This window comes from Podarcis liolepis (assembly GCF_965112155.1).
Source record: "Podarcis liolepis genome assembly, chromosome: 9".
NCBI lineage: Eukaryota > Metazoa > Chordata > Lepidosauria > Squamata > Lacertidae > Podarcis > Podarcis liolepis.
Genome location: NC_139564.1, coordinates 25829335 through 25856261, shown reverse-complemented (window position 1 = coordinate 25856261; position 26927 = coordinate 25829335). Strand labels below are relative to the sequence as shown.

Genomic DNA, 26927 nt, shown 5'->3' with positions numbered 1-26927 from the left:
ACAGATAGTTTTTTAAAAATTTTCCCCCAAAGAGCCTTCTTTTTCATCCTGTGTTTTTAATCGTCTGCCAGTTTTACATCTTGCTGTGCTGTACTGCTGTTTTGTCATCTTGATTTTTTGTCTTAATTATGTCAATTGTTTCAGTTTTTATAAGTCATTCTGAAAGCAGCTGTTGATAGGGAAATGTATACATATCTGGATTGTTATCACTACAGAATGTTTGAATGGTCCTTCATATAAAAGAGTCCCTGCAGATACAAAGATTTTTTCTGGCAATCCCTGACTTGCTAAATTTTGGGTGCAAAGGAGGTGGTTTTTTGTTGGTTTGTTTTCTGTAAACATGAGGGAGCATTGAAACATTTGGTCCATTTTTGTATCATTTGCAAAATAAAGCAAAGTACAGGATCTGCACATGGCGTCTTTTGTTACTATCTTAAGGAACCTATTTCTAGATTTCATCACCAAACTACATGGAAAACAGAAGGGTGTCTTTTACATATGTTTCTTTACTATGACTACATTGTTTTCATACAATATTATTATCTACAATTGAACAATATGTTTAAAGCTTGCATGCTGGCTCAGGATCTGAAAGTGAACAACTGAAAGAATTGCATGCTCTGATGAAGGATGATTTAACCCTAGCAGAAAAGATCTTTGTAAGAAAGACCATTGAACTCCATAAGCTGGGAACCAACAAAGCTCTCCTGCAACAGGTGAAATAAAATTAAGTGGCATAAAATAAGTACGTGCTGTACTAATGTTGTACAATGATGGTGGAATAAAATCATGCTTGTATCCAACAGTGGTGTGAGTAGGCAGCAGCTCATGTGACCGGTCTTCTTCTCCTCCTCCTCCCAGTTGTACCAGCTCCCAAAACCCTCTCCAGAAGATTGGGGGGCTCTGAACAATGGGGGCTATGGGGTATGGGACTGCAGTGTGAGGATGGAATTACCCAAAATTGAGTTGGGGGATCTTGCACTGGTGTAGCTATTGCTGGAGCAAGATCCTTTGATCTGAATAAGTTTCCCTACACCTACTATTGATTTGGATCGGGATCATAGCTGTGGCAAAAGGTGAACATAGGAAGCTGAGTAAGACGACAGTAAATCACAAGAAAGCTGGAGGTAACTATTAGCAAAATAAGATCTGCTCAGGAGTGTCGGGCCTAATGAGTACAGCAACTCAGGTCTTGCTCCCATGAAGCAGTTGCCGAGGCTAAAGGTCCCTGCCTCCCAGCCAGCTATGTCACCTTCTCTCCAGGGTTTTCCCCAAGCAATTGGAGACGTTGCATGCGTGTCTGTTTTTGCTCCTCACACTTCATGCCTCTGCTGGTTTTTGGAGACCATTGAGGGAGGGGAGCTTGTCACAGCAAGAAGAGGAGACACCCATGCCTTGTCACAAGCCTGGCCCATCTCTGCCTCTTGGCCTCTCTCCTCTTCTACTTCCATTTCTGCCTCTGATTCTGGACTTCTCTCTTCTCACTAAACCCTGTTACCTCTTCAGCTGTTACCTATCCTCCTCCCAGTCATCTCCTTCTTCTCATTGTCGTCCCTTCACCAATCCCCGGGCTGTGAGCCTTCTTCCCTTGGGGGTTCCCCAGCTGGTTCCTCCCACCATTCCTCTGCATCCAACCAGTCCGTGACACTGCCATATACTGTGCCAGACCATTGGTCAATCTAGCCCAGTCTTGTTTATTCTGACTAGCAGCAGCTCTCCAGGGTTTCAGCATGAGACTCTTAATCTCAAGAGTCATTGGTTCAAGCCCCATATTGGGCAAAAAGATTCCTACATTGCAGGGGATTGAAGTCAATGACCCTTGTGGTCCCTTCCAACCCTACAATTATGATTCTGTGAAACCACAGTGCCATGACCCCTCCACCACTGAGCCTTGATCCCTTCCCCTTGCCACTACAGTGGTACCTTGGGTTAAGTACTTAATCCGTTCTGGAGGTCCGTACTTAACCTGAAACTGTTCTTAACCTGAAGCACCACCTTAGCTAATGGGGCCTCCTGCTGCTGCCGCGCCACCGGAGCCCGATTTCTGTTCTCATCCTGAAGCAAAGTTCTTAACCCAAAGCACTATTTCTGGGTTAGCGGAGTATGCAACCTGAAGCATATGTAACCTGAGGTACCACTGTATCTCAATCACTTTTGAGATGTATGAGTAACTTGTTTTAAGCATTAGAACCCACAGCATATGGCTATATGAAAGATACACACGGAACTTTTTCTTTTTGCTCCCCCCATAACATAGGTAAGGGTAGTGGGAGCTACCTGTGCTGCCTGCCCTTTCTCTTGCATGAAAAATCTTAAATTCCCTATAGTAATTCTGGATGAGTGCAGTCAGATGACAGAACCTGCATCGCTTCTTCCTATTGCAAGGTATTGCCTCTTTTAATATTACTGAGGGTTGAATTTCTTATCTTATTCTTGTATGTATTAAAAAGCTTATGATATTGAGAAAATGATTTAGTCAAAATAGATAGACTAAATATTCTATGCAGCAGTGTGTAAGGTTTTATGCAGCAATGACTGCAGTCTGCACTAAAAATAGCAAATGATGTAACTGGAATAAAGTATGTAGGTCTCTTCTTCACCAGTTTTCTGAATTCCAGTAAGTTGTCTTAAGTGTATGCATGCAGAATTAGGAATGTTGCCATTTTGAATATTTGTTTGTTCAGATACTTTTGTCACACGTGGAAAGGAGACCCAGGATAGTGGGGCTGGGAGAGGGCAGTCAGTCCCAGGTGGGATATGCAAAGTGGTTGAAAAGATCTGTTACTTAAATCATGAAGGCAAATAACCAGTCACAGTCCTGGCAAATTTTAGCAGTCCTAAGCCCTGGTATTTTTAATAAGAGGGTTAAGCATGTATTTAAGTCTGTTCTATTGAAATTCATGATACATAGAATGATGCTTAAGAGAGCTTACATTTGGCTAGAACTTGCCTATTTTTCTTTACAACTAATTTGTATTTGGTTTTTAAACAAATACAAGAACCATTAAACACTCATCCAGCAATGCATCTAATGATGTTTGTTTTATCCATTGACTTTAGACATAAGCTTACACATTCAGTGTTCAAACATAATTACTTAACGTAACCCCTCCACTGAGAAGATTGAGTGGCTGATATAGCATGGTCTTGAATTTGGTCGTGTACACAGTTAAAGAAAGAGGTCTATATTTCTTGGAAAATTATCTCGTTCCATTATGCCTTTATTCACCTTCCTGTGTCTGGTGAAACTCAGACATTGCTGTATCCCAGATATTATTTTCCTATGTGTTCAGAGGTATTTCAGAGGTTCTTTCATTGTTGAGCTATCGCTAATCATGCTATGGTCAGAAAGAAGCCTAATAGTTCTCTGTGGTGCAAGGGAGAGCCCAAGTCTATGTCTAAAGAGAGTAGGGCCAAGGCAGGACTTGGAGAAAGAGGTTGGCTTGTGATTGCAAGGAAGATGAAAGCTTAATTCCCTGTAGTTGCAGCCACAGACTGCATTCTTAACTATATTATTTCGTTTTAGGGCACTAGGGAATGAACTTCATTTTGGACAATGGTGTAGTTGATGTTAAAACCTAGGACTAAAAGGCAGCACACACATTTTAAAAAGAAAATAAATAATGTGTTATGGTCAAAAGTGGGGTTTTTTTATAGGTTTGAGTGTGAAAAGCTGATTTTGGTTGGAGATCCTAAGCAACTGCCACCCACTATTCAAGGGTCTGAAAGTGCACATAGTAATGGTTTGGAGCAAACCCTCTTCGATCGACTCTGTTTGATGGTATGTCTTGCTATTTATCCTGAAAAAGATATTCCTCCTATGATGCTAACCTTATTATGTAATAGAACTTTGCTTTCTTAACTTAATTTTGAAGACATCCCTCTCTGTTCCATGCACAACGTCCAACCCCATTCTGGGAGCTGCCAGGAGGAAGGTCTATGTGGAAAAGTCATCTTCTGTGCACTGCCTTCTGCTGGCATTTCTCTTGCTCAAACTCACAACGACTGGCTATAGTTGTGACCCAATGACTCTTACTCATTTTGCTCTCTGAAATGTACCAAAAGATATAACATGATCCTAAAAATATAGGTAGTTTTTAGTACTGGTATGTACAGCCTGACAACAACTTCCTTTCCCCCCCTCCCTCATAGGGACATGAGCCAATATTGCTTAGGACGCAGTATCGTTGTCACCCTGCTATATCTGCTATCACCAATGACCTATTTTATGAGGGGAGCCTGCTGGACGGTATTTCTGAAGCAGATCGAAGCCCTCTGATTGACTGGTTACCAACACTTTGTTTCTATAACGTCAATGGCTTAGAGCAGGTACATGATATATTTATGTTTAAACTGTTAAGATTATATCATGCTTTATTATTGCCAGAGCAGTGTTGGATTATTTGGGACAAGTTGGTTACAAACCAAGGCATCAGTTTTGGATTTGAAACTTGCTTGTTTTTGAAGGTGCAATACAGTGTTTATGTAGCAATAGAAGAAGAGGACAATAACCCCCACTGTTTCTGCTTTTCAGTAGCTGGCATTTGGGGCACAGAGCCTCTGAACCTAAAGCTTCCATAAAGCCATCGTGACTAATATCCATTAATAGACTTCTCCTCTATAAATTTGCCCATAACATCTGCCTATCCCCTTTGTTCTTTTATTTGCACATGCTACTAAAGCACAGTCCAGCTTCCACTTTCCCAGGGCTTAATTTCCATAGCTTTTCCAATCCCTTATGCAGCCAACTAATCAATATTTTGACCTTGAAATCTTTTTACTTGAATTGAGACTTGGATAATGCAATGCTGCTTTAGAATGCTTATCCTTCTGTTTGGGGATAGAAGTACACTTTGGTTAAAAATCATATTCAGGATGTTGTTCAATATGTAGGCCACAACACTCTTTTGAGGCTTAAATCCTTTACCCAAAACTACATGGAAGGAAGCCTCAAATATTGCAGTCAAACACAGGACTTCTTTGATCATCATTTGTGATGATCTACATATGACTGAAAGATCATTTAGAAATGCTGAAGGCTGCTTTTCTATGAGTTATTTGGCCATTTAGCAAAGGGGTAAATAACGTTTTTGACCTTGGAGGCCAGATCCATCGGTATGTCTCCCCCCACCCTTCCAAGTGGGCCACTTTGACAGGTGGCCTATGCACCTGTCAATCACCTGACATCACCATTTTTCCTTTGCAGCATGGCTTGTACTCAAGTTCTGTGGCAAAGAAAGATCCCAGCAGAGCTTGAAAACAGCATTGTTCAGCCGAATGGCACTGTTTTAACTACAATCTTTGGGGCAGGGATTGGCTACCTTCAGGCACTCCTGACTGGGAGTGCCTAATTGTAGCTGATCCTGAAGTCACCACTGATCAGCTGGTCACAGCTGACTTCCAGCCCCACTTTCCACAGTGATCATCTCCAGTTGGGAGAAGGAAGCTTTATCTCTGAAGTAGCTCCCATTCTGGGCAGAGAGCGATATCACTGGAATGACTTAATTTCATGTGGTGAAACGGACACTGTTGAAATGGCTTTGCCTGTTGGGTGGGAGTTTCTTCACACAAGTATACAGCATTCCACATCATTTCAAACCCATGTCTGTCAGCATCGCATTGGAAACTATCGCAAAGGCTACATGATAATTAGACCGAAATTATTATGAATTAAGTTTTTTTCTTTGTTCCCCCAAGTGGGCCAGATGATATCTCATGGGCTTTCTTACATTACATAATATATGTCTGTTTCTTTTTCTCTAGGTGGAAAAAGACAACAGTTTCCACAATTTGGCAGAATCATTTTTCACTGTCAAATTAATCCAGTCTCTGATTGCCAGTGGAATAGAAGGAAACATGATTGGAGTAATATCCCTCTATAAGTCACAAATGAGCAAGGTATATGTTGCACACCAAAACACATTTCAGTAAAATGTTTATCAGTACAGTATTGATGTAAAAATTAATTTTAGTTTTCTGTTTTAATTTTCTGTTTTCCAACAAGCTTTTTCCTTGCTTTCTTATTGAGACCTTCTAACTTTGCTAAGCATCATTACGTTCAAAACTAACTAAAGGTTAATTAAAAATTACCCTTCTTTTTACAGACAGATTACAATTTCTCAATAAGCATAGAAATGGTTATACTTCAGTAGGGTGATAATTAAGGTTCAGAAGGAACCTTAATTAATATTTACATTTTGTTTGTTGTGAGCAAGTTCAAAACTTAATTGTATCAAGTTATTAATAAAATTTTATTTTAATTTTATTTAATTTGCAAAACAATAAATGTAATTATCTGGATCTGTTTTTGTCTACAGATTTGTAACTTGCTTAATGCTGTACATTCAGATGCTTCCCAAATTAAAGCAGTCCAAGTGTCCACTGTTGATGCCTTCCAGGGAGCAGAGAAAGAAATCATTATATTATCCTGTGTAAGGACAAAACAAGTTGGCTTCATTGATTCAGAAAAGAGAGTGAACGTGGCATTGACAAGAGGGAAGCGACATTTATTAATAGTGGGAAATCAAAACTGTCTAAGCAAGAACAAACTATGGAGATGTATCATTCAGCACTGTGCAGGTAAAGCAGCCTACTTTTAAAATATAGCCAGCTATTGCTATATTGTTCCCAGAGAATCTAGTGCAATAAAACATAACCTTCTTTGTGTGTCAATATTTGTAAGTTCATTTATTACTGATGAAAGAATTGGTGTGGTGTATGTGTAACTATTGTAACTGTTAGGTTGATTCTAATCATGTTTACATTACAAAGTCACACTGATTTAAAAATACTTACAAGTAAATATAGTCCTTAGTTGACGTTTTGGCACCAGCTAAAACATTAGCTTTCAGCTTTAACAGGCATGGCAGGCTGTTGTACAAGAAGCCCAAATCCAAACCTCTCTTGGGTGTGTAGATGCTTTGTAGATTCTTGTATTAGGCCACTCTGTTTAGTGGCTAAATATTAAAAACTAAGATTGCTTTAATATATAATTATACTGTTTCACCACAGGAAGAAAAAATGGATTATAGCATGTTAGCCAATGTGAGCAGCAACTGAATGACATTATTAAATCTTATGTGGAAAGGAAGAAGGAGGAAGAAGAAATAAACAAGGAAAAGGAAAAATCTAAAAGAAAATCACTATCACAAAAAACAAGTGATTAACTTTGTGCTGTTTCTATGTAAAATATTTTAAAGACCTTGAAAATCAGTGTTAAAACTTGTTAATTGTTTTATGTCCCACCTATACTCTAGTTAGCTTTCCCCAACCTGATGCCTCCATCAGCCCCAGACACGAGGTTAGGGAAGGCTGGTCTAGTTACGTGCATCAAAAGGTACACAAAAGGCAGTGAAAATCATAGATACGATCACTAGAAAGTGGGCTTTTCCTTTGAAAATGAGCCTTTTACTTATATGTAGTTCTTTTAATTGTTATAATGGCATTTTAAGTACTCTGGAATAAAGTCAGGATTTTAAAATTGCTTTTATTGTGGAATTTTTTTCAACAGGGAATTAAACTTTTAGATGGATTTATCATGGGTAGTATCTGAATAGGCTTTGTGTTTTATATAAAATAGTCTTATGGATGAAAGCTTATTGAGAAAAGGACAAAAAAAAGCTGGTGGCAATTAAAAAAATATTCTGCAGGTTGAGTTTATCACTCAACAGGATAGCTCAGTCAGTAGAGCATGAGACTTTGAATCTCAGGGCTGTGAGTTTGAGCCCCACGTTGAGCAAAAAGATTCCTGCATTGCACAGTGTTGGGCTAGATGTGGTCCCTTCCAACTCTACAATTCTGTGCTTAGATTGAATACATACTCTATTGATCATCATGGTGTGTTCTACAATAGTACACCTAATTTCTGCAGCATATTTCTACTGTGAGGTTGTTGGGCTGTTCCCATGCTTTAAAGCAGCAGCCTTTTACATTTGCAACCATGTCATTTCCACCATAGATTCTGACAACTCCTTGTAGGCTGCCTGAGACTAAAACACTCTTTCATAGCAAAGATTGAAAATCATTTTGAAAAACCACACTTTTCAGTTCATGAAGTTTCTAGCTCTAGGTTTCATTTTCGCTTTGCCTTGCTTTTTGCAAGGCCTCTTATTTTTCTACTTTTCTTAGAAGATTTTCCTGCAGTGGAGGAGGGAATTCTAGGATGGGTTGCTCCTTCCCCTTTTGCTCTACTGGGCAGGATTATTCAAATGAAGATTGAGTTGCCCAGTGACAGTGGCAACCCCTCTCCAGTTTCCTTCATGCCTGGCTTCATGGCAGGTTCCATCATGACAAAGTTCCATCTTTTATGGTCCGGCAATTTATTCTCTTCCCACCTCATTATCTTGCCTTTGCAGAGCTAGTGGACTTTGCAGGAAAGGGAGGTTCCTGTTGCCATCTGGGATACCTTTTAAGCAGCTTGTGAGCATGAGCTCTCCTGCCTTCCCACTGGGCTGTTCAAGCATGGGATTCGCAGAGATGCTGGGAAGGGGAGGAAGTCGCAAGGCAGTTTTTAACAAGTGTTGTTAAACTTATTCTTGCATTTCTCACTTTTGTAACACCAGTGTGAAACCTGATCTTTTAAAGATTGTGAAATTAGCACGAGCTCCTGCTCTAATGGGGGACGCGGGTGGTGCTGTGGTCTAAATCCCCGCGACGGGATGAGCTCCCATTGCTTGGTCCCTGCTCCTGCCAACCTAGCAGTTCGAAAGCACATCAAAGTGCAAGTAGATAAATAGGTACCACTCTGGCAGGAAGGTAAACGGCGTTTCTGTGCGCTGCTCTGGTTCTCCAGAAGCGGCTTAGTCATGCTGGCCACATGACCCGGAAGCTGTATGCCGGCTCCCTTGGCCAGTAAAGCGAGATGAGCGCCATGACCCCTGAGTCGTCTGTGACTGGACCTAACAGTCAGGGGTCCTTTTACCTTTACTGCTCTAATGATGGGTTATCTTACAAACCCCCGCATATCTATTAAGCACTTCCCTGCACAAATGCTTCCTTCCCTTCCAGTTTAGCATGCCAAAGCCAGCAGTTTAGAAAGCTGGTGTCTGAATGCAGGTAAATAGCTGCGTAATCCTAACTGTACTTATTTGCAAGCAAGTTCCATTTAAACTTCAGAAAAGTTGGACACCCACTCCCTCCACCGAAATAGATAAATCTATGGGCCACAAGCCTGTGGAAAAATTAGAAGGAGTATCTTAAATTCTCTGTAAAGTTAACATTTCTACAAAATAATTAGTAGGTACATAAGTTATATATTTCAAAATCTTCATAGTACTTCACATGTATTATCTGAGTAACCCTAAATGATTCCTGTGTCTTTCTCCCCATAGGGCAAATACCAGCTTCTGGAGGGCAAGGGAAGCAGTTTCCATTGGGAAAATAGCATTGTAGGGAAAGGGTTAAAATCCCCTCTGCTAGATCTATGGCATCTATTGAAACTGCCCCATCAAGCACAAACTTTTCAAGTTGATTTTTGAAAAGCAGGAAATCCTATTTCCCAGTACACTATGGAAAAGTAAAAGAGAGTAGTGTAGAAACTTTTTAACAATTTCTTTTTTAAAAAAATGTTCTCTGCTTTCTCAGATAGTATTTTATACTAATACAGTGATTTAGCTTGTGGTGATCTCCTAAAACTCTTAATTTTTTATTTTGTTTTTTAAAGATAAAAAACATAGATTAAACCTGATGTTTCTCATAAAATAAAGATCGTCCATTAGGTGGTGCCAGCGTTCTCTCTTCGGTCCATACTTTAGTGCTGAGAGAACTACCAAGGGTCATCTAATTTTTAAAAGAAATGAAGAAAGAAAATTTGCGTAATCTCACATGAATTTAAGATAATTATTCAGATGTGATGCACGTCTGGTGCCAACAGAGACTGAAGTTGTTCTCAGGAAAACTAAAACTTTATTGCACTCTTAAGACTTTGTAGGCTATCTGCGTTTCTAGAATGAAAGTAAGCTTCACTATCACATTTTGGTTATTTTAAAAAGGATTTCTTTTAGCCCAAGCTGCTGCTGAGGCCACTAATAAGCGAAGTGTGGAAGAAGAAGGAATAGTCAAGGGATGAATAGCATCTTTTAAATTACTGGTGACACCCCTGTTCCAGCTCCCTAAAATCTCAATCAACAATCCATTAGAACTCAACAGGAGTAAAACTAAATCCTCGTTTAAGTGTATTTATCCGATCTCTTTTCTCTCTTTCAAATGCTAAATCCATTTCAGCATATGCCCCTTCTTTCTCTCGCCTTTCTCTAAAGGCTGGCAGCCTATACTTCTCTTGTAAATATGAAAGATGCTAATCATATGACATATCACGTCTCAGTCGGAGCTTGGAATAAAGCCTTGAGATTTGGGATCATTGCCTCCAGACAACAGCTTCATCAGCCGGAAAGTTGGTTTTTTTTCTCCTTTCCTTCAACTCTCAATCCCTTCTTTGTCTGGGGGAAAATGCAGCCAACTCAAGCTACCCTGGCCATATGGTTCACTCTGTATTTTCTTAGTCGAATTCTGAATTGTTTCTGTGACTTGCTAAGGGCTCCCCCCCCCCCTTTTTCTTTTTTTTGAAGTGTGTATAAAGACATAGACGGCCTACTTGTATGGAGACGGCTTTTACGGAGGTGCTGCATGATCTTCATGTGTCCATTTCATATAATCTGCCCCTATTTTGCAGAAACTGCTTTCTGCTGCTGAATGCACTTTTCATCTGTACCCAAAACGGCCTTGATAGTAAGTCCCATTCATTGATTTCTAACACTTTCCACCACGAGTGTTTCATTCCATGTGATGTACTCTGAATGATGGAGGTATGTGTGTGCATGTGTGTATATGAACCTGTCAGATTTTCTTTTCTCTCTCCCCCCTCCTTTCTCTCTCCTCTCTCTCTCCCCCCCCCCCCATATCTGTTTGTCTATATCTCCTTCTCCTGCCCCCTCCTTCCCCAAGGGCCCTTTCAACAAATCATTAAATTCTACAGAGGTGGTCAAGCCAGGCCTGCTTTTCATGCATTTGGGAAAAGAAAAGAGTCCTTGAAGTTTAGAAGATGCCCAAGGAAAACTCCTTGAATGACATCAAAAGAATGGGTTTCCATAGCTGTTGAAGCACGAGAGCCATGTAAGCTACACAAAGGCGGGTTGGGGCAGTGGGACTGTCCCGCTGCTCTATCCCAGCACAATTGGGTCACTGAAATAGGGAATTAATTACCATTGGAGAGTGGGCAGCCCATTCACCACTGCCTGAGTTTTATTAAACGCCAATATAAATAACAAAACAACTCTTGTGGCTGCACTATTCCTACACGCCAAAGGAAGGATTAGCTTGGGGATTAACATCTTAAAGTCTATGAGACTTTCTGACTCAAGGCTCGGAGCTGGTAATCGTATTTGTCTCCTGGTTCAGCGATTAGTGCTCTCTCACTCGCACCTTCGCCTGCCTGCCCAATGTCCCTTTTTGCCGGCTTGTCTCTCTGGGCTTCTGGCTGCTTCTCTTCTCACAATCGGCTGTTCTTTTGGCCACATCTATAGAAGAAAGGAAAGGGGAAACTGCGTCTTGGCTGTGCAATCCTCGAGTTTCTGGGAAAGCAGGGTGGGGTGGGGGAGCTTATTGGGGTTCCTAGGGAGGGAAGAGCCTGCCGCCCCGGGAGGAGAAAGCGAGGGAGGGGCTGGAGTTTAAAAATCACTATGTGGAGGGCTGCACCTGCCATGCAAATCGGGAAGCAAACAATCAGAGAGCTACCACATTGTGGCCCTGGCGGGGAGGGAGGGGGGGAGCAGAGAGAATAGTTGCAAGCAAGGGATGCCTCCAAGCTACATGGGTATAGGCATCTCCCAGTGAGACCAGGGAAGGGCGCCCATCTGTCAAGCTGTTTTTTCTGCAAGGAAAGTAAAAGAAAATTGCTGTGCCCTCCTCCATAAAAAAAACAAACACATTTATCTGTTGTATGTCCCTGTAACACTTTCCCTATAGTTTTTGAGCCTGGCTTTAGCAAATGGGTATGGAAAAAATATGTCATTTCTAGCTTGTGTTCAGTATGTAAAAGATGTCCTAAGGGATTTTTCAAATAACCTTTTGGTGCACGCACAGAGGAAGCTTGTTCCACAAATGAGCCAAATTATTTTGCCGAATCCGAGACTGAGCCCTGTCAGAGCTGGTCACATCTGTGCCTGCACTGAAATTAAGAGTGGTATTCAAGTTTTACTCTGAGTAGACCCTTTGAAATGAATGGACCTAGCTTAAATACCACTATAAGCCCTCGTTGCTGCAGGGTAATTCAAGGCAGATTCTCATGTTCTGCTTTGCACCTGGAAACAATAAATAAAAAATATCTGCACCCTTCTTGAAGATTGAAGATCTTTCATAGGCAGGTGTAGATAACAGTATGGGGCAGACCGTGTGCAATTCATCTATGCTATGTATTTTAAGAGGAGAAGTGGTGGCTTTTTTTACAGATAGCTGTGGACCAGGTATCTCTTAAAAAATCAGTTCTCAGGCATGGAAAAACAGCACTGGGCATCATTTAGAATGGGTGAGATCATGCGACTGGAACAGTTCCAGAGGCAAATAACCTCCTTAGTTTTAAGAAATCTGGTACATGTGGTTATATTTGTCTCCCACCCTATACCAGAGTGGGAATGTACTATCTGATAGTTCCCCACAAAGCCCTGTGAAACAGATTTAAGCCTACCAAGAAACAGACTTGTGAAAGCCACCCAGTAGTAAGTGTCATGCCTGGGCAAGCATTTAAGCCCGGGTTCCCCTTGTCCTACCTAATACTCCTCTGAACTAATTTTCTGCTGGAGTTATCCAGTAGATAAACCTCATTTCTTACTTTTGAGTTAAGTTTATCTCCATTTTGGGAATGGAGAAGAATCCTTCCCCCCCCCAAAAAAAAATCGTGTTGATGATAATGACACAAGTATTTGTCCCTTGCCAGAATCCTTCCAGCATTCACCAACTTCAGCCCTCATACTATATATATATATATTTAATTATTGGTTTAAAAAGTATACACTGTTATGTGGGTATCTCAGGGTGGTGTAAAACAAGATCATAAGTTACAGTACAAGTACAATCAAAACAGTTAAATGCAGCAAGATAAACCATCAGGTAGACTGTAAAAATAACCTTAAAATACCATGATGGCTGGCCAGCAAAAGCCATGGTAAGCCAAAATATTTTCAGTGTAGCACTGTTGGTTTGTACACTGCCAGACAGTGTTTGCCACCAGAAGAAAAGGCAAGGAAATGGAGGATAAGGCTGTGCTCTACCTTCACTGAATGCTAGTTGCTGGAAGCCACAAGTGTTATACTCAGGCTCTGCTTTCAGGCTTCCCATAGTTGGTTTTCCGTCTTCTCATAGGCATTTAGTTCTGAGAGCAGGATGCTGGACTAAGATGGGCCATTGGCTTGATCCAGCAGGCTCTTTTTATGTTCCTCTGCCTGGTGGATGCCAAATAGACACCTGCAGGTTATGGCACAACCAGGAGGATTTCCATGGGTAATCTCAATTGTCTCAACCTGCTTGCCCCGCCTATCTCACAGCGGACTTTCGTAGCAGCTGCTGGTGGAATAGATTGCCCTATTTGCTCTGTGGGTGATTTTCCTGCCTTTCTGAGACCAATATGATAGGGAAGTACAACCTTGTTTTATATATATTAATGCAGCTAAAGCCTCACAAATATGTCCGATAGTGGTATTAGTGATAACAATTGCTCTGGTGCATGAAAACTGTCTTCTGCCCAAAGGCAACTGCAAACTACAAGTGGAAAGCACTTTGTACAAACAATAGTGTTTTAATTTCTCATAACCTGGATATATTAGGATGAGAAAGTTTGCTTTACCCCACAACCATCACACACAAGGGCTTTATAATGCTTTGGATGGATCCATTTATTTCAGAAATGTGCAGCAAGCAAGCTGGGGCTGCCTGCCAAATGCTGAACTGTTTGATCTGCCTCTGCGTTTTCTGTTCTAACTTTCTTCAGAAATGTTCAATTGATTTACTTTTTTATTTTAATGAAATCTTAGAGTCTGGGCTCCTTGCTGGCCTTGGACCCCCTAAAATCCTACTCCTTTTACCTGTCTGAGATTAACAATATGAACAAACTAGTTCCTCACCCAAAGCTAGGTTATATAATTTAGTATAATTTGCAGACTTATTTTCAAGGCTGCTACAAATGTGCGTGGCAGTCAATCCCTGGCTATGTCTATAAAATGTAGAATGCAAATAAGATATAGCAAATATATATTTTAACAAGCCAATACTAGCAGTGCCTTTTTTTTTAGGGGGCACTCATTTTTGTTAAAATGTATGGCGCTTACTGTAACAACTTTATGGCACCTATTTTTCTAGGGAAAAAGCACTGAATGCTAGATATGTTGTAACCTAGAACAGATCAATTCAGCAGGGACTGAACTGTCTCCATTGCTGCAGTGCATAGGCTAAGTAAACTTCCAAACAGACCTTAATTAGTCAAGAAATCTCTGCCAAGTACTAATTAATTCTATGGTAAATCCAGAATAAAGATTGCATCGGAGCACATGCAGAGTGCCTTCCCATCACCAGTGAGGAATCAGAGCCAGTTCCTGTGCATCTTCAAATAGGGCAGGGCTTCCAAGTCAGAATGTCTGGCCAATACCAATCATTTCTCATTTTATAAATTAACCATGGAGGTGATATAATAATAAAGTTTCTGAACAAAAGATACTCGCTTCACATTTGGGACCAGGAGATCTTGGAACTGCAGCAAGCCCTTATATTTTCCTTGCAGAACTGACCACTGTAGTTCCATTCTTTCCCCTCAGTAGGCCTCAAAAGCCAAGAAGGAAACATGGTGCAAGGCCTCTTCCAAGGGGGCTCACCAACACCCCCTGCAGGAAACCTTGCAGTGCTGGCATGAGTGGAGGGACACCCTGTCGCATCACACAACTTGGGCAGCCGGATCGTGGTTTGGGGTCTCTCGGCAACAGTTTAAGGTCTTTCCCCTATAAACTTTAAGGTCTTTGAGGTCACGCCGACGTTCAAGCTTCTTAGGCACCACAAAGGATTTTCTAAAGGTCTCCCTGCCCTGTCCTCCCAGTTCCTTGCCCTTTCCCTTAAATCATTTGTGCTCTCCCAGTTCTTGAGCCTTGCCTGCTTTGGCCTTTTGTTGTTACCCTAAAGGAGGATTGAGCCAAGCGAAAGGGGCTGGAGTTGAACAGTTTGACCCTTGCTGGACAGTTTGGGAGCTGGGATCTCTCCGTCCTTCTGTGCCTCCCTCCTGTCCATCTATCCCCCCCCCCCAACTCCTTCTTGCTTCTCCTCCTCCCTCTTTGCATAGCCGTTCAGCCTCGTTTCACCAGGCTGCACTTTAGGGACCACACAAGTGCCTCTTCAATTCAGACAAAGTTAAAAGACAGCCACAAACTCCAGCCGCGTCTATTTGTCTTCGGTCACGTTTGGCTTCAGACTGAGGACGAGCTGAAATAAGACATTCTCAGTGTCCCCCACACCCGCCCCTCCTTTTCCATGTCCTCTCTCCAGACCTGGACAAAATGGTGCGCAAATAAAATGATACGTGAGAGAGCAAAAGCAACCATTGTTAGAACAATTCAACCTTTGAGATTTCATCAGGCTGGGGGTGGTTTGGGGTTAACCCAGCCTTGGCCAGCCTATGTGGGACCAACCCTAGGAGACCAGGGTTCGAATACCCACTCGACCATGAAGCTCACTGGATGACTTGGGGTCAGCCACCGCCTCTCAGCCTAACCTACCTCACAGGGTTGTTGTGGGGATTAAATGAGGAGATGAGAAACATGTACAGTGGTACCTCGGGTTACAGACACTTCAGGTTACAGATGCTTCAGGTTACAGACTCCACTAACCCAGAAATAGTGCTTCAGGTTAAGAACTTTGCTTCAGGATAAGAACAGAAATCGGGCTCCGGTGGCGCAGCAGCAGCAGGAGGCCCCATTGGCTAAAGTGGTGCTTCAGGTTAAGAACTTTGCTTCAGGATAAGAACAGAAATCGGGCTACGGCAGCACAGCAGCAGCAGGAGGCCCCATTGGCTAAAGTGGTGCTTCAGGTTAAGAACAGTTTCAGGTTAAGAACGGACCTCCGGAACAAATTAAGTACTTAACCCGAGGTACCACTGTACGATTAAAAACCCAGCCCAATCCAATGAAACAGCAATACAAAACAGGAATTGGGGGATTCAAGCACACGGAACAGTGTCTGATCTTATGAGCTGGGGAAAGCAAATGTTCAGCTGACATTATTCACAGCTAAAGCTGCTCACTTTTATGCTCACTTACATGAGAGGAAGACCCACTGCACTCCATGAGACTTGCTTCTGAATACGCATGCATAGGATTATATTGTGTGTTTAGGATTGCAGCCATAAAATGCAATCTTCTTAAGCCTGCACTCTTAACTCCCACAGACCTGACATTGAATTCAATAGGACTTACTTCAAAGCAGACATGGTTAGGATTGCACTGTGGCACAATACATTTGCACTATACATTTTAAAGCAGTATCATAGCACATTAAACCATCATGACTTCCCCCCAAGATTTATGGAAGCTGTCGTTTGTTATGACAGTTGAGTGTTGATAGGATACCCCAGTTGCCCTCAGAGAGGTACAATTCCAAATGCCCCAAAATCCAACTGTTCTGGACAACAGCCATAAAAGAAATATGCAAAATAACTAAACAAGTATTAGAAATCACCCCAGAACTGGCCCTACTAAGCATCTTCCAAGACAATAATGCCCACTCACATCACAAAGAACTCATAACCCACCTACTCTCAGCTGCCAGAAACTTCATAACCAGACACTGGAGAGACCTATCAGGAGTAAGCATGGACCAATGGTACCTAATAGTATGGGAAACAGCCTCTAGAAAAATTAACCAATAAACTGAAACTGACACGGGGACAAATAGAAGAAGATGCCTTCACCCCGGTATAGCTCCCCTTTATCACATACACAGCCCAACAAGAATCCACCAACAGCATAGGAATCAGTATGGCAAACCTGATCCAAAACACTCACCCACCCCACTCACACATAAAAACAAAGTTCACCGCACCCAATCACAAACAAACAACCACACCCTAGGGCCAACCCCAACCTCTCTCACCACCAAAGGAACACAAATAGCAAAGAGAACCTGCACAAGTGATGCTGACACAAAACTCCACGTATACATTAAATAAAATAGAAACATCGCCACCCGACCCCGACCCCACTCACCATTCCCCCCTCCACCTCTTTCCCCCTTTTCTTCCTAATGTAACACTAATGTCTCAACAAATGAAACTGATCTGTAGAAAATGTAACTTGAAAAAAAGAGACATTGCACATACTTTTATAAACCAAGAAATAAAAATAGATTTAAACAGAGAGAGAGAGGGGGGGGTACAATTCCCAGGGTTTCCCGGGAAGAGGAATTGGTTGTTAAAACATTGGAAATTTTAGCTGAGGGTACAGTATAGGAATATCCCAACAACTCTCAGCTCCCTAACAATATACACTTCCCAGAATGCATTGGGGGAAGCCATTACTGTTTAAAAAGGTATCCTAGTGCTTTAAATGAACTCAGAGTAGACTCACTGAAATCAATGTACTAACTTGTTTCACTTGGTCTACCGTCTACTCTAAATGTAACTTAGTTGGGTTACCACCAGTAAGTTTCATTTAACTCTTGTGACATTTGTCTCTGAATACTCATGTTCAGGTTTGAACTGAAGGCTTGCAATCCAGATCTTTCGCCCAGCTAAGTCAACAAGTTTTCTGCAACTAGCTCACTGTGGGATTTTGCATTTATTTAGGAATAGTCAAGGCGTTGGACTAAAACTCCCATCTTACCATTGGGCATGCTGGCTGAGACTGATGGGACTTGTAGTTCAACATCTGGAGGCAGGCACCACCTTGGCTAACCCTAGTCTACTGTGATGCGTTTTAATTATACTAATTTAGATTTTAAAGGCATCTCATTTTGTAATTGGCCTGACAAGGTTGTGAACTGATACAAATGCTGTGCAGAGAGACATTCGTTCCAGGGTCATGTCAAAAGCAATGTCCCAAAAGAACATGAGTGAGCGCTGTCGTGTTTTAAGCAGACATATTTGAGTTTGATTTTTGAGACGCTGCCTTTGCACCTCTGCGGAGCCACTGAGGTCTAGATTGCACTCCTATAAAGAGCGAGGGTGGCTTAGCCACAATAGTGCAGTGGGAATAAAATAAGGCCTCTTTCTTTGTCATGTTTTTCTAAAAGTTTGCTGATGCCTGGCAGGACTGTGTCTGGTTTAATTAATCCCGTTGGTAGAGGGTTCCAAACACAAATATGTTGAGCACGTGTGAAGCTTAGTCTCTGTATAGTTTGGCACCTCGTTAAAGTGAGTCCGCCGTGGTGACTCCTCGGATGCACACCCCGATCCATCCATAAACGTGGCTTTAATGTCATTCCTCGTGACCTGCCTGCACTGCGCTCGAGCTGTGCGCCCGGCGCGCATAGAGGCTGAATAATCCATACCTTCGTCGCAGCCTCCCTCCGCAGCCGCGCGTCCCTCCTGCGCCCCGCACGCTTTGCCAGACCCCGCGGCGCTGGACCGGAAAGGCCGAGCCCATTGACCTTTGGGGCAGCCAGGTCGCCAGGGCCCACTGCGCCTGCTCAGGGCGCTTGGCGGAAGAGGGTGGTCTGGGGGTGGGAGAGGCGCTTGGGGTTTGCCCCCACCCCCGTGCTTTGACCTAGGGGGTGTCAATTCGTGGTGCCTCCCCTCCCCTTTCCCCCCCTCCCCGCCCCACCTTATGATTTTAAGAAGAAACGATTTATTGGGGCGCGTCTAAAAAGTCTTGTGCTTAATTAATTTGTAGCGCGCTGCCAAACAAAAGTCTCAAAGCGACTTTGGATTTTCTTTTTTAAGCCTACATTGCAAAATTAAACTACATCAACACATATTTCTTTTTTTAAAAAAAAAAAATTTAAGTAACAGTGCTTTGAGCGTGTTTTCAAGCACCTAAAAGGATCTGTTGTGATCTCTTACGTGCTTGCAACTTCGCATAAATGTTGCATTTTGATGGGCTTGTCCCAAACCGGCTTCAATCCGAATTGGGGGAAAGGGACCTAACTGCGCTTGAAGCCAAGTAAAAGCGATCTCATTAATTGGATCCATTTTTTTATGCCATGTTTAAAAATAATTTAAAAAGCGCACAGTGGAGTCCTAAGGATGGGATGTTTACTCCGAAGGAAGCGGGTTTGCAGCTTTAAGCATACGGCTTTTAAGTACGTGTGTGTGTGTGTGTGTGTGTGTGTGTGTGTGTGTAATGATGACCAGCATATCCAACTCCCCCAGACCCTTAATTTCGTTTGTTTATAGTTCGTTGAATAATGCATATTTAGGTACAGTTTCGATTTTATTTTGAGCGCTTGTTGAGTGTGGCTGGATCTTATTCTCGAGGCGAATTTTTAACGTTTAGAAGTTGCGATGACTACTAAATAACTAAAATACTAGCGCTTGGGGAACCCCATAATGTACCTGCACTACAGGCGCCGAAGGTGTGTCGAGGAAGAGAATAAGGCATATCTTTGGGTGGACCACCCGTGGGATGTCTCAAATGACTTGCGGGTCATATTGAAAAGGAGGGATATCTTTCACCCGTGGTCAGATGTTGGAGGGTATCTAACAACTCGCATTCCTCGAAGGAATGATTTATGTCCGTTTCGTTGAATCTCGATATCCGCAGTCTTTGTTGGTGGCAGATTTTTTAAAAAGTCAATGTTTAAGACTGGGAAGACATTTTGTGTGTGTGTGTGTGTGTGTGTGTGTGTAAATCTTAAACTGGAAAATAATAAGAGTGATAATAAATACCCTTTCACGAGCCATGCAATCCAGCGCAATCACTCCTAGGCTACAAACCTAGTGGGGATAAGCCCTGTTGAACTTCTGGGTAACAACTGTTGTTGTTGTTGTTGTTGTTGTTGTTGTTGTTGTTGTTGTTGTTGTTCTGCCCGGACACCGAGGTGCAGCGCCATGGCCCTCCCTAAGAGAAGCCAAGTTACGGGGAACCAGGCAGAGGGCCTTCTCGGTAGTGGCACCCGCCCTGTGGAAGGCCATCCCACCAGATGTCAAAGAGAAGAACAACTACCAGACTTTTAGAAGACATCTGAGGGCAGCCCTGTTTAGGGAAGCTTTTAATGTTTAATAGGTTATTGTATTTTAGTGTTTTGTTGCAAGCCGCCCAGAGTGGCTGGGGAAACCCAGCCAGATGGGCGGGGTATAAATAATAAATTGTTGTTGTCCCACCCTTCTTCCAAGGAGTTCTCAGTGGCACGTGACGGCCACGTGAGGATTTGAACCCTGAGCTCCCAGATCCAACCCTCTATAGCCCCACAGGTATGGGGCCCCGCTGTTCATAACCCATCACATTCACAACCCGTTCCCTTTGAGACTCTTGTTCCGCAGAGGCCCGATGCTCCTTCCTCCTTCCCCGTCCGGCGCTGGCCGCTGCCTCGTGGAGGCGTCGGCGTCGTCCTTCCGCGCGGCCCACCAGGCAAAGGGGGACAAAAGGGACAGAAGTTCGGACCAAAATTGCAGAGGAGGAAGACGCTTTGGACAGCTCCTTCCTTCGAGGGCCAGGAGGGTCCCTGCGGAACCGCAGAGTCTCGCCACCGAATCCGTTTAGCCCGACGGCGCGCACAGCACAGCCTGGAGCGAGGAGGAAAGGCCAAGACGCCGCCGCTCATTTGCCACTGCTCGCTCCGCCTCCGCCGGTGAGAAACCCTCCACCGGCTCAGCCCGAGAGCAGACTCGCGCCGCCGGGCTCTGAATGGGGGGGGGGGGCGCCGAAGACGCTTCTTCTTGGACAGGACTTATTTGCTCGCGGCAGGTGGAGAGGCGGCAAAGGCAGCTTTTCCCAGCTCCCGGGATGCCCCGACGATGGCGGAAGCTCCGTCGGTCGTGGATGATAAGAGCTCATCGAAGTTTTGGAATAATTTCTGGAATTTCTGAGACACTAGGCACGGATAGATATATCCCTGCCCGTAGGTTTAGCGCAAACAACAACCATTTAAAACGGGGGAAAGGAACCCCAGAAAGTGTGTGAGTGTCCTGCATCTTTTAAAGGCGCAGAAATCTTCCTGGAATTTTCCTGCGGCGACCCTGCAAACGCAGGACTTTGATTTGCACATGTGACTTCCCCACCACACCGCAACACATCCATCTGCGCATCCCTTCTTTTCAATAAATCAAAGTTCGTTCTCTATCGCAGACAGACCCACACACTCAGCTCACACGCGTAAGAACTTAGTCTTTATTATACCAGCGTTCAGCCTTGGAGGATATGGAGGAACAGAGTTTCTAAACTACTAGTTATAGGGCTCCGTTGACTAAGCAGGGCTAGCCCCTCCTCTCACTTGCTGGGAATATGAGAAAGGAGCTTCCCCTTTGGAGAACGTGCCTTGCTTGTTAGGCAAAAGAAGTTCAGCACCGCATAGGCATTGGAAGTTAAAGCATGGGACGCAAATACAGGCGCACACAGCCCAGTTTGTAGCTCTAGCTTCCTATAATTCCTACCCCGCCACACATACACATATTTAGAGAGGCACTTAAAGTGTTTTTGAGTCTGGGGACTTCCGGGTTAGCGCCATCGGCAATGGCGGAGTTCCTCTGACCGAGAGGAACCCGCTCCGTGAAAATCGGGTCTGGAGGTGGCACTGTGACATTTAAAGAGAAAAATCTTAATTTGTGAACATGATGCACACTAGGTGGGAACATTTGCCACCTGAAAATGGGAAGATGATTTTGCCCCGCATAGCAATCCCCTCCTTTTTCACCGGCAGCCTCAGTTCAGTGCCCTGCTTTCCATTGCAATGTCTAGGTGGACTTGGTCAATCTTAACATTTACCGTACTGTCCAACCCTGAGCACCCATTTTTTGTCTACCTCAACTGTCTCAACCAAGGGTCTCCAAGTCTTGCTCAAGGAACCGTCCTTCACCTTTGGCCACACCTCAGTTGACTTTTTAAAAAGAAGGCGATGGACATGAGTATAACTTGCCCCAAACTGAGAAGAAACAGAGTTGTGTATTTCATCACAACTTCCCCCAATAATTCAAGAAACTTCTCTAACCTTTCTCAACTTGGACCTACGTTCAGTCTCATTCTCCAGTGGGATCACTTTTAGTATTTTTACACTGCCCCCCCCCCGCGCGCTATTTCTTTTTTCCTACTTCCTCTCCTTGATTCTTTTTATCCTGCTCTCTCATCCGCTTTCTTCCTCTTCTTAAAAAAGATAATACTAATAATAATACTAGAAAATGGTGGGTGCTGCTGCCAGTGCTCATACCAGGAAAATGAGGGGCACAGAAGGACAAATTTTATTTAGACATGAGCCAGTTGTGTCCCACATGTTACGATCTTGCAAAGAAAAATAATAGTATGCATTAAGGACAAGAGTCCAGCAATTGGGGAGGCAGTGGGGAGGGCTGTTTCCTTGGGGGGGGGCGATTTCCGCCCTCTGGCACTGTCCATGGCTCTTGCTGGTGTGCTTGAAGTGTGCCCTAAGTCTGGCTCTCAAAACACCCACCAGCTGAAGAAAAGTGGACTACCTCCAGGCAGGCAGTCACCGAAGACCACATAAGCACAGCCCCATGTCGTTTTGTGAAATGTGACTTTTTGGATGACGTGGAAAGAGGAAAGCTATTTACGAGTGTTTCAGTGGAAACCAATTAATGAAGAGCTTTTAAAGAGCACATTAACACTTAGAACCCTGGGACGAGATCAACACGCCCCTTCAGGTCTTTGTAAAACTTTTAACAGCGGCATGGCACTTTCGCCTGCTCCCTTTGGATTTGGAAGGCTTTCGCTTTCGAGCAAGGAAGTCAGCTTGTAAACGCAACCTTAGCTTCTAATTTCCACTTGATGACTTAATCGTAGACGGCATGTGAAAAACACCCATTTTTCACGTAACCACCTGCGCGGGGTGGAGAGACTTGTCCTTGCCCTTACCTGCGCCTCCAACTACACCCCCCAACAGCTGGAAAAGGGGGACTTGGTTACCTTTCTGCCTGAAAGGCAAACCCGGAAAGGGTGTTGATGGGGCGAAATCCTGATTTCAGAAATGCAACTCCTCCTCAATTCTACCTGCTCTGCTTTTGGTTCAGAACATCCGAACAAGCCTGCTCGGGATGGCGCAAGACACCTCCCGCACCCCGTCTCTGATGCTGAGGTGGGCAGAGCAGGGCGCCTCTTGCGAGCCGCCCCTTCGGGGTCTGAGGAGTCAGCAAAGGGGAGGCTGAAGCCTTTGCAGGACGCCCTTCCTCTGACTCCCCCGCCCCCCCACCCGGCCTAATGAGCTGCTGAAAGGGAGCAGGTTCCAGCGCGCGTGGCTAGCGGGACTCTGCGATTGGCCAGCTGCGCCTCGCGACCCCCATTCATTAATAAATTAGCGGCACGCTCCAGCCGAGCGCAAGGCACCAATCGCACCCCAGAGCCGTCGGGGCTGCGCCACACACTTGCGAGGGATCAGATGAAAGCGAGAGGGAAGGAGGGGAGGGGTCGGTGGGGTGGGTGGGTGGGTGGCAAGGGGGCTTGACGCGGAGGGAGGGGAAGAGAAGCAACCTCCTAACCAACCCCCCAAAAGAGAGAGAGAGAGAGGGAGAGAAAGAAAAAAGAGAGATGAGTGATGATAATGAAATGAAAAGAAAGACTCGACCTGGGGAGGGAGGAGGGGGGGGAGGAAGAGCCGAGGAGGCCCTGGGGGTAGATTTGATTGTTGTCCGGGGGGTATATAAGGGGTTTTAAGGAGAGTCGTGTGCCAGACGCACAGCCACGGAAACACAAGCAGCTTCGCTTTAACTGGAGGCGAGGGGCGCGTGCCAGCAGCTCGCCCCGTCGGGCTTGCCTTGTCTCTTGCGCACGCACACGCGATCAGCAACACCAAACTCTCTCCCCCCCTCCTTCCGTCACCCCGGCAAAGGGGTCTGGAGCCACCCCAGCGCCCGGCAACAGTGGGACCCTCTCCAGCAAGCAGGGAGGGGAGCGGCGCGGGGCCAAACCCGGGCTGCAGCTTTTGCACCGAGGGGGCGGTGCGGAAAAAAAGGAGAGCGCGAGAGACGAGCGACCCGACGCATTCCCTGGCAAAAACAAAAACAAACCCCAAACAAACTCTACGCAGCGCGCAGCAAAATCCGACCGCCTCTAGAAGGAGAGCCAAGTAAGTCTCCGATTCTCTCGCTGCGCGCTTGGATGGAAGCTGGGATGCGTTTTGTTGGGGTTGTGAATTGACTTGGGTTTTTGTTTTTTGTTTTTTGAGTTGCCGGCGAAAGTCCCGCTAAATTGGCCAAGCGCAATCGCAGGGGCCGCCCCCCGCCTCCCACCCATTAGCACTTAGATGGGGAGGCAGCGGGGGTCCTTTCCTTCTTCCAATAAAGTCTGTCTGGGTTTCGCTTTCCTTAGTCCGCTGTTGGCACTTTGACACACAAACGCGGGGAACAAATCAGAGGGGTCGTTTAAAGCCCCTTAACTACAGAAGTTCACGGGGCTTTACTAGAAAGAGGGGTACAAGCCATACCCGTTCGTCAGGAACGGGCGGTGAGTCCCATCTCTCCCTCTCTGCCTAGTTTGTTCCGGATGGCTCCTGGAAGGGCAGATCCTGCTGGGATAGCTCGGTTGCTAGAGCATGAGATCCTAAATCCCACAATCTGACGTTGGAGCAAAAGACTGGGCATGGCAGGGGGTTGGACGCTATGGTCCCTATCGACTTGAAAGGGCCCGTTTCTAGGCAAGAGCAGGAAGCAAAGGGTTAAGTAGTGTGAGGCGCCGTCAACTTTTCCGGCTTGTCAAGCGCCCAGCACGTGGAGTTGGAGAGACGAACTGGCAAGCGAGCGCCTCCGCGCGCCTCTTCTCCAGCCAGAGGCTCCAGGGAGATGGACGCGGCGGACGCGGCAGAGTTGTTTTATTTTAGTATTAATTGTTATTATTACAGGATGAAATTTGTATACCGCCTTCATCCGCAGAGCTCAGGGCGGTTCACAACACAATCCATCTCTGCTATATAGAGTGGACGGGGCGGGCAGCCTTGCCAGGGTCGTCAGGTTCATTTCGCTGATCTGACCGCTTCTCCTCTTGCCTCTTCTTCCTTTCAGGATGTTTGTGAAGCCGGAAAACCTGGAACTGAAGGAGGAGGAAGCGCTGCTGCTTGGAGCCCGCTCGCCGCCCGCCTCCTCCTCTTCTTCCTCTTCCTCCTCCTCCTCTCTGACGCAGTTCTCGTCCGGCTCCGAAGGGGAGGACGAGGAGGAGGAAGAGGCGTCCCAGCCCCTCTCGCCTTCGGGGCCGGCGGAGAGCGTCCCCGGAGCGGCTTCCGAGCTGGCTCACCTGCGCCACCTGGGCCTGAGACGCCACGACTGCAAGCGGCGCTCGACGGGCCGGGCCCGGAGCGGCTCGCGGGCCACCAAGACGGTGGAGACCGTGCAGCGCCTGAAGAAGAGCCGGCGCCTGAAGGCCAACAACCGCGAGCGCAACCGCATGCACAACTTGAACTCGGCACTGGACGCCTTGCGCGAGGTGCTGCCCACCTTCCCCGAGGACGCCAAGCTCACCAAAATCGAAACGCTTCGCTTCGCGCACAACTACATCTGGGCGCTCAGCGAGACGCTCCGTCTAGCCGACCACGGCGTCGGTGGCGTCGGTGGGGCGGCCGTGGCTGCGGCAGCGGCCGCCTTCTCGGAGGCGGTGCTGGGCAGCGCCGACGGCAGCCCTTCGCCAGCCTCCTCCTGGAGCTGCACCACCAGCCCGGCCCCGTCGGCTGCCTCCTCTTCTTCTTCGACGTACAGCTGCACTCTGTCCCCCTGCAGCCCTGGGGGCAGCTCCGCCTCGGAGCTGGACTACTGGCAGCCGGGCAAGCAGCGCTACGCGCTGTCCAGGGACCTCATCTGACGCCCCAAGGTTATCCTCGCTCTCGCCCGGCCTCCCGGCCAGGGCTTGACGCTGAACTGTCGTCGTCGAGCGCAGCGCGCAGGCGCCCGCTCACCAAACAAGGACCGAGGGACTTGGGCGCGATCCCGGGGAGAGTTCGGCCCCTCGAGGCCGGCCCAGCCGCCGGGGCTCACCTCCTCGGGCTTCCCGGAGGGACGTGAATGTCTTGGGTCTGTCCTCTCCTCCCTTTCGCCATGCCAGCTCCGCGTTGGCGGTGCCTGGCGCGGCATCTGCCGGCTTCCCATCGCCCGCCTGGAGGCTGTGGGAATTTCACCTGTCAAACCAAACTTTCTCTTTCGGATGTGCACTTTCCCACATTGGCCAGGCACAATGTCTTTTGTCCTTCGCCTTCTCTCTCTGTCACACTCACGCGCTCCCTCTCTCAGACGCACACATTTCTCCTTCCTCGACGCCCCCATTCCCCATTTTGCCATCTGTCTCTCCGATGATTTATCGGAAATGGCTGGATGGAAAAAGGAGAAAAAGAAAGTTTTGGGCTCTGTTTTTGTTTGTTTGTTTGTAGATCGGGTGAGAAGTCATTGTATAATTTGTAGGTTTTTGTCACGACTGAATGCAAGCGTGGAAATTTAGGCGGAACTCTTTATTATAAGGGTTTGTGGGGGGGTATAGAGGTGGGGGTCGGAGTGGGGTGGGCGCTGAACCAGGAGGGAAGACTGGCTCATGTATTATTTATCTTCTCGACCCTTTAGGGGGAGAGGAACTCCTCCGTCCTTTCACCAGTTTACAAAAAAATCTCAGCAGACTGTGAAAATCCCAGCAGACACGGAGCATTACCCGCAATCAACCACCCACGTGTTTGTTTCTATTTATTACAAAGGAAAAGATTTCATGGGGGAGGGGGGAGACGTATTTCCCCCCTGTATATTTCAGAGTTTATTCTAGTATGTATTTACATTTCTCAGAGCAAGGACATCGTTCTTGAAAGGAAACAGATATATAAATAAAGTATATAAT

The 26927-nt window shown here is 45.5% G+C and overlaps 2 protein-coding genes across 3 annotated transcripts in view; both read left to right on the top strand.

Moving 5' to 3' along the window:
• Positions 1-7480, top strand: part of ZGRF1 (zinc finger GRF-type containing 1) — a 31317-nt gene extending 23837 nt beyond the window's left edge. For both annotated transcript variants that reach the window (XM_083459182.1, XM_083459181.1), the window contains exons 21-27: positions 569-716; positions 2258-2385; positions 3658-3781; positions 4153-4329; positions 5764-5898; positions 6318-6579; positions 7012-7480. In XM_083459182.1, the coding sequence (XP_083315308.1) occupies positions 569-716; positions 2258-2385; positions 3658-3781; positions 4153-4329; positions 5764-5898; positions 6318-6579; positions 7012-7031 (994 nt within the window). In that variant the 3' untranslated portion in view covers positions 7032-7480. The remainder of the gene's footprint in view (positions 1-568; positions 717-2257; positions 2386-3657; positions 3782-4152; positions 4330-5763; positions 5899-6317; positions 6580-7011) is intronic.
• A 16201-nt stretch (positions 7481-23681) lies between these two features.
• Positions 23682-26556, top strand: NEUROG2 (neurogenin 2). The gene is made up of 2 exons (XM_083460247.1): positions 23682-24192; positions 25124-26556. The coding sequence occupies exon 2, from the start codon at positions 25125-25127 to the stop codon at positions 25911-25913; it is 789 nt and encodes a 262-aa protein (XP_083316373.1). The 5' UTR covers positions 23682-24192; position 25124; the 3' UTR covers positions 25914-26556.
• The last annotated feature ends 371 nt before the right edge of the window (positions 26557-26927 follow it).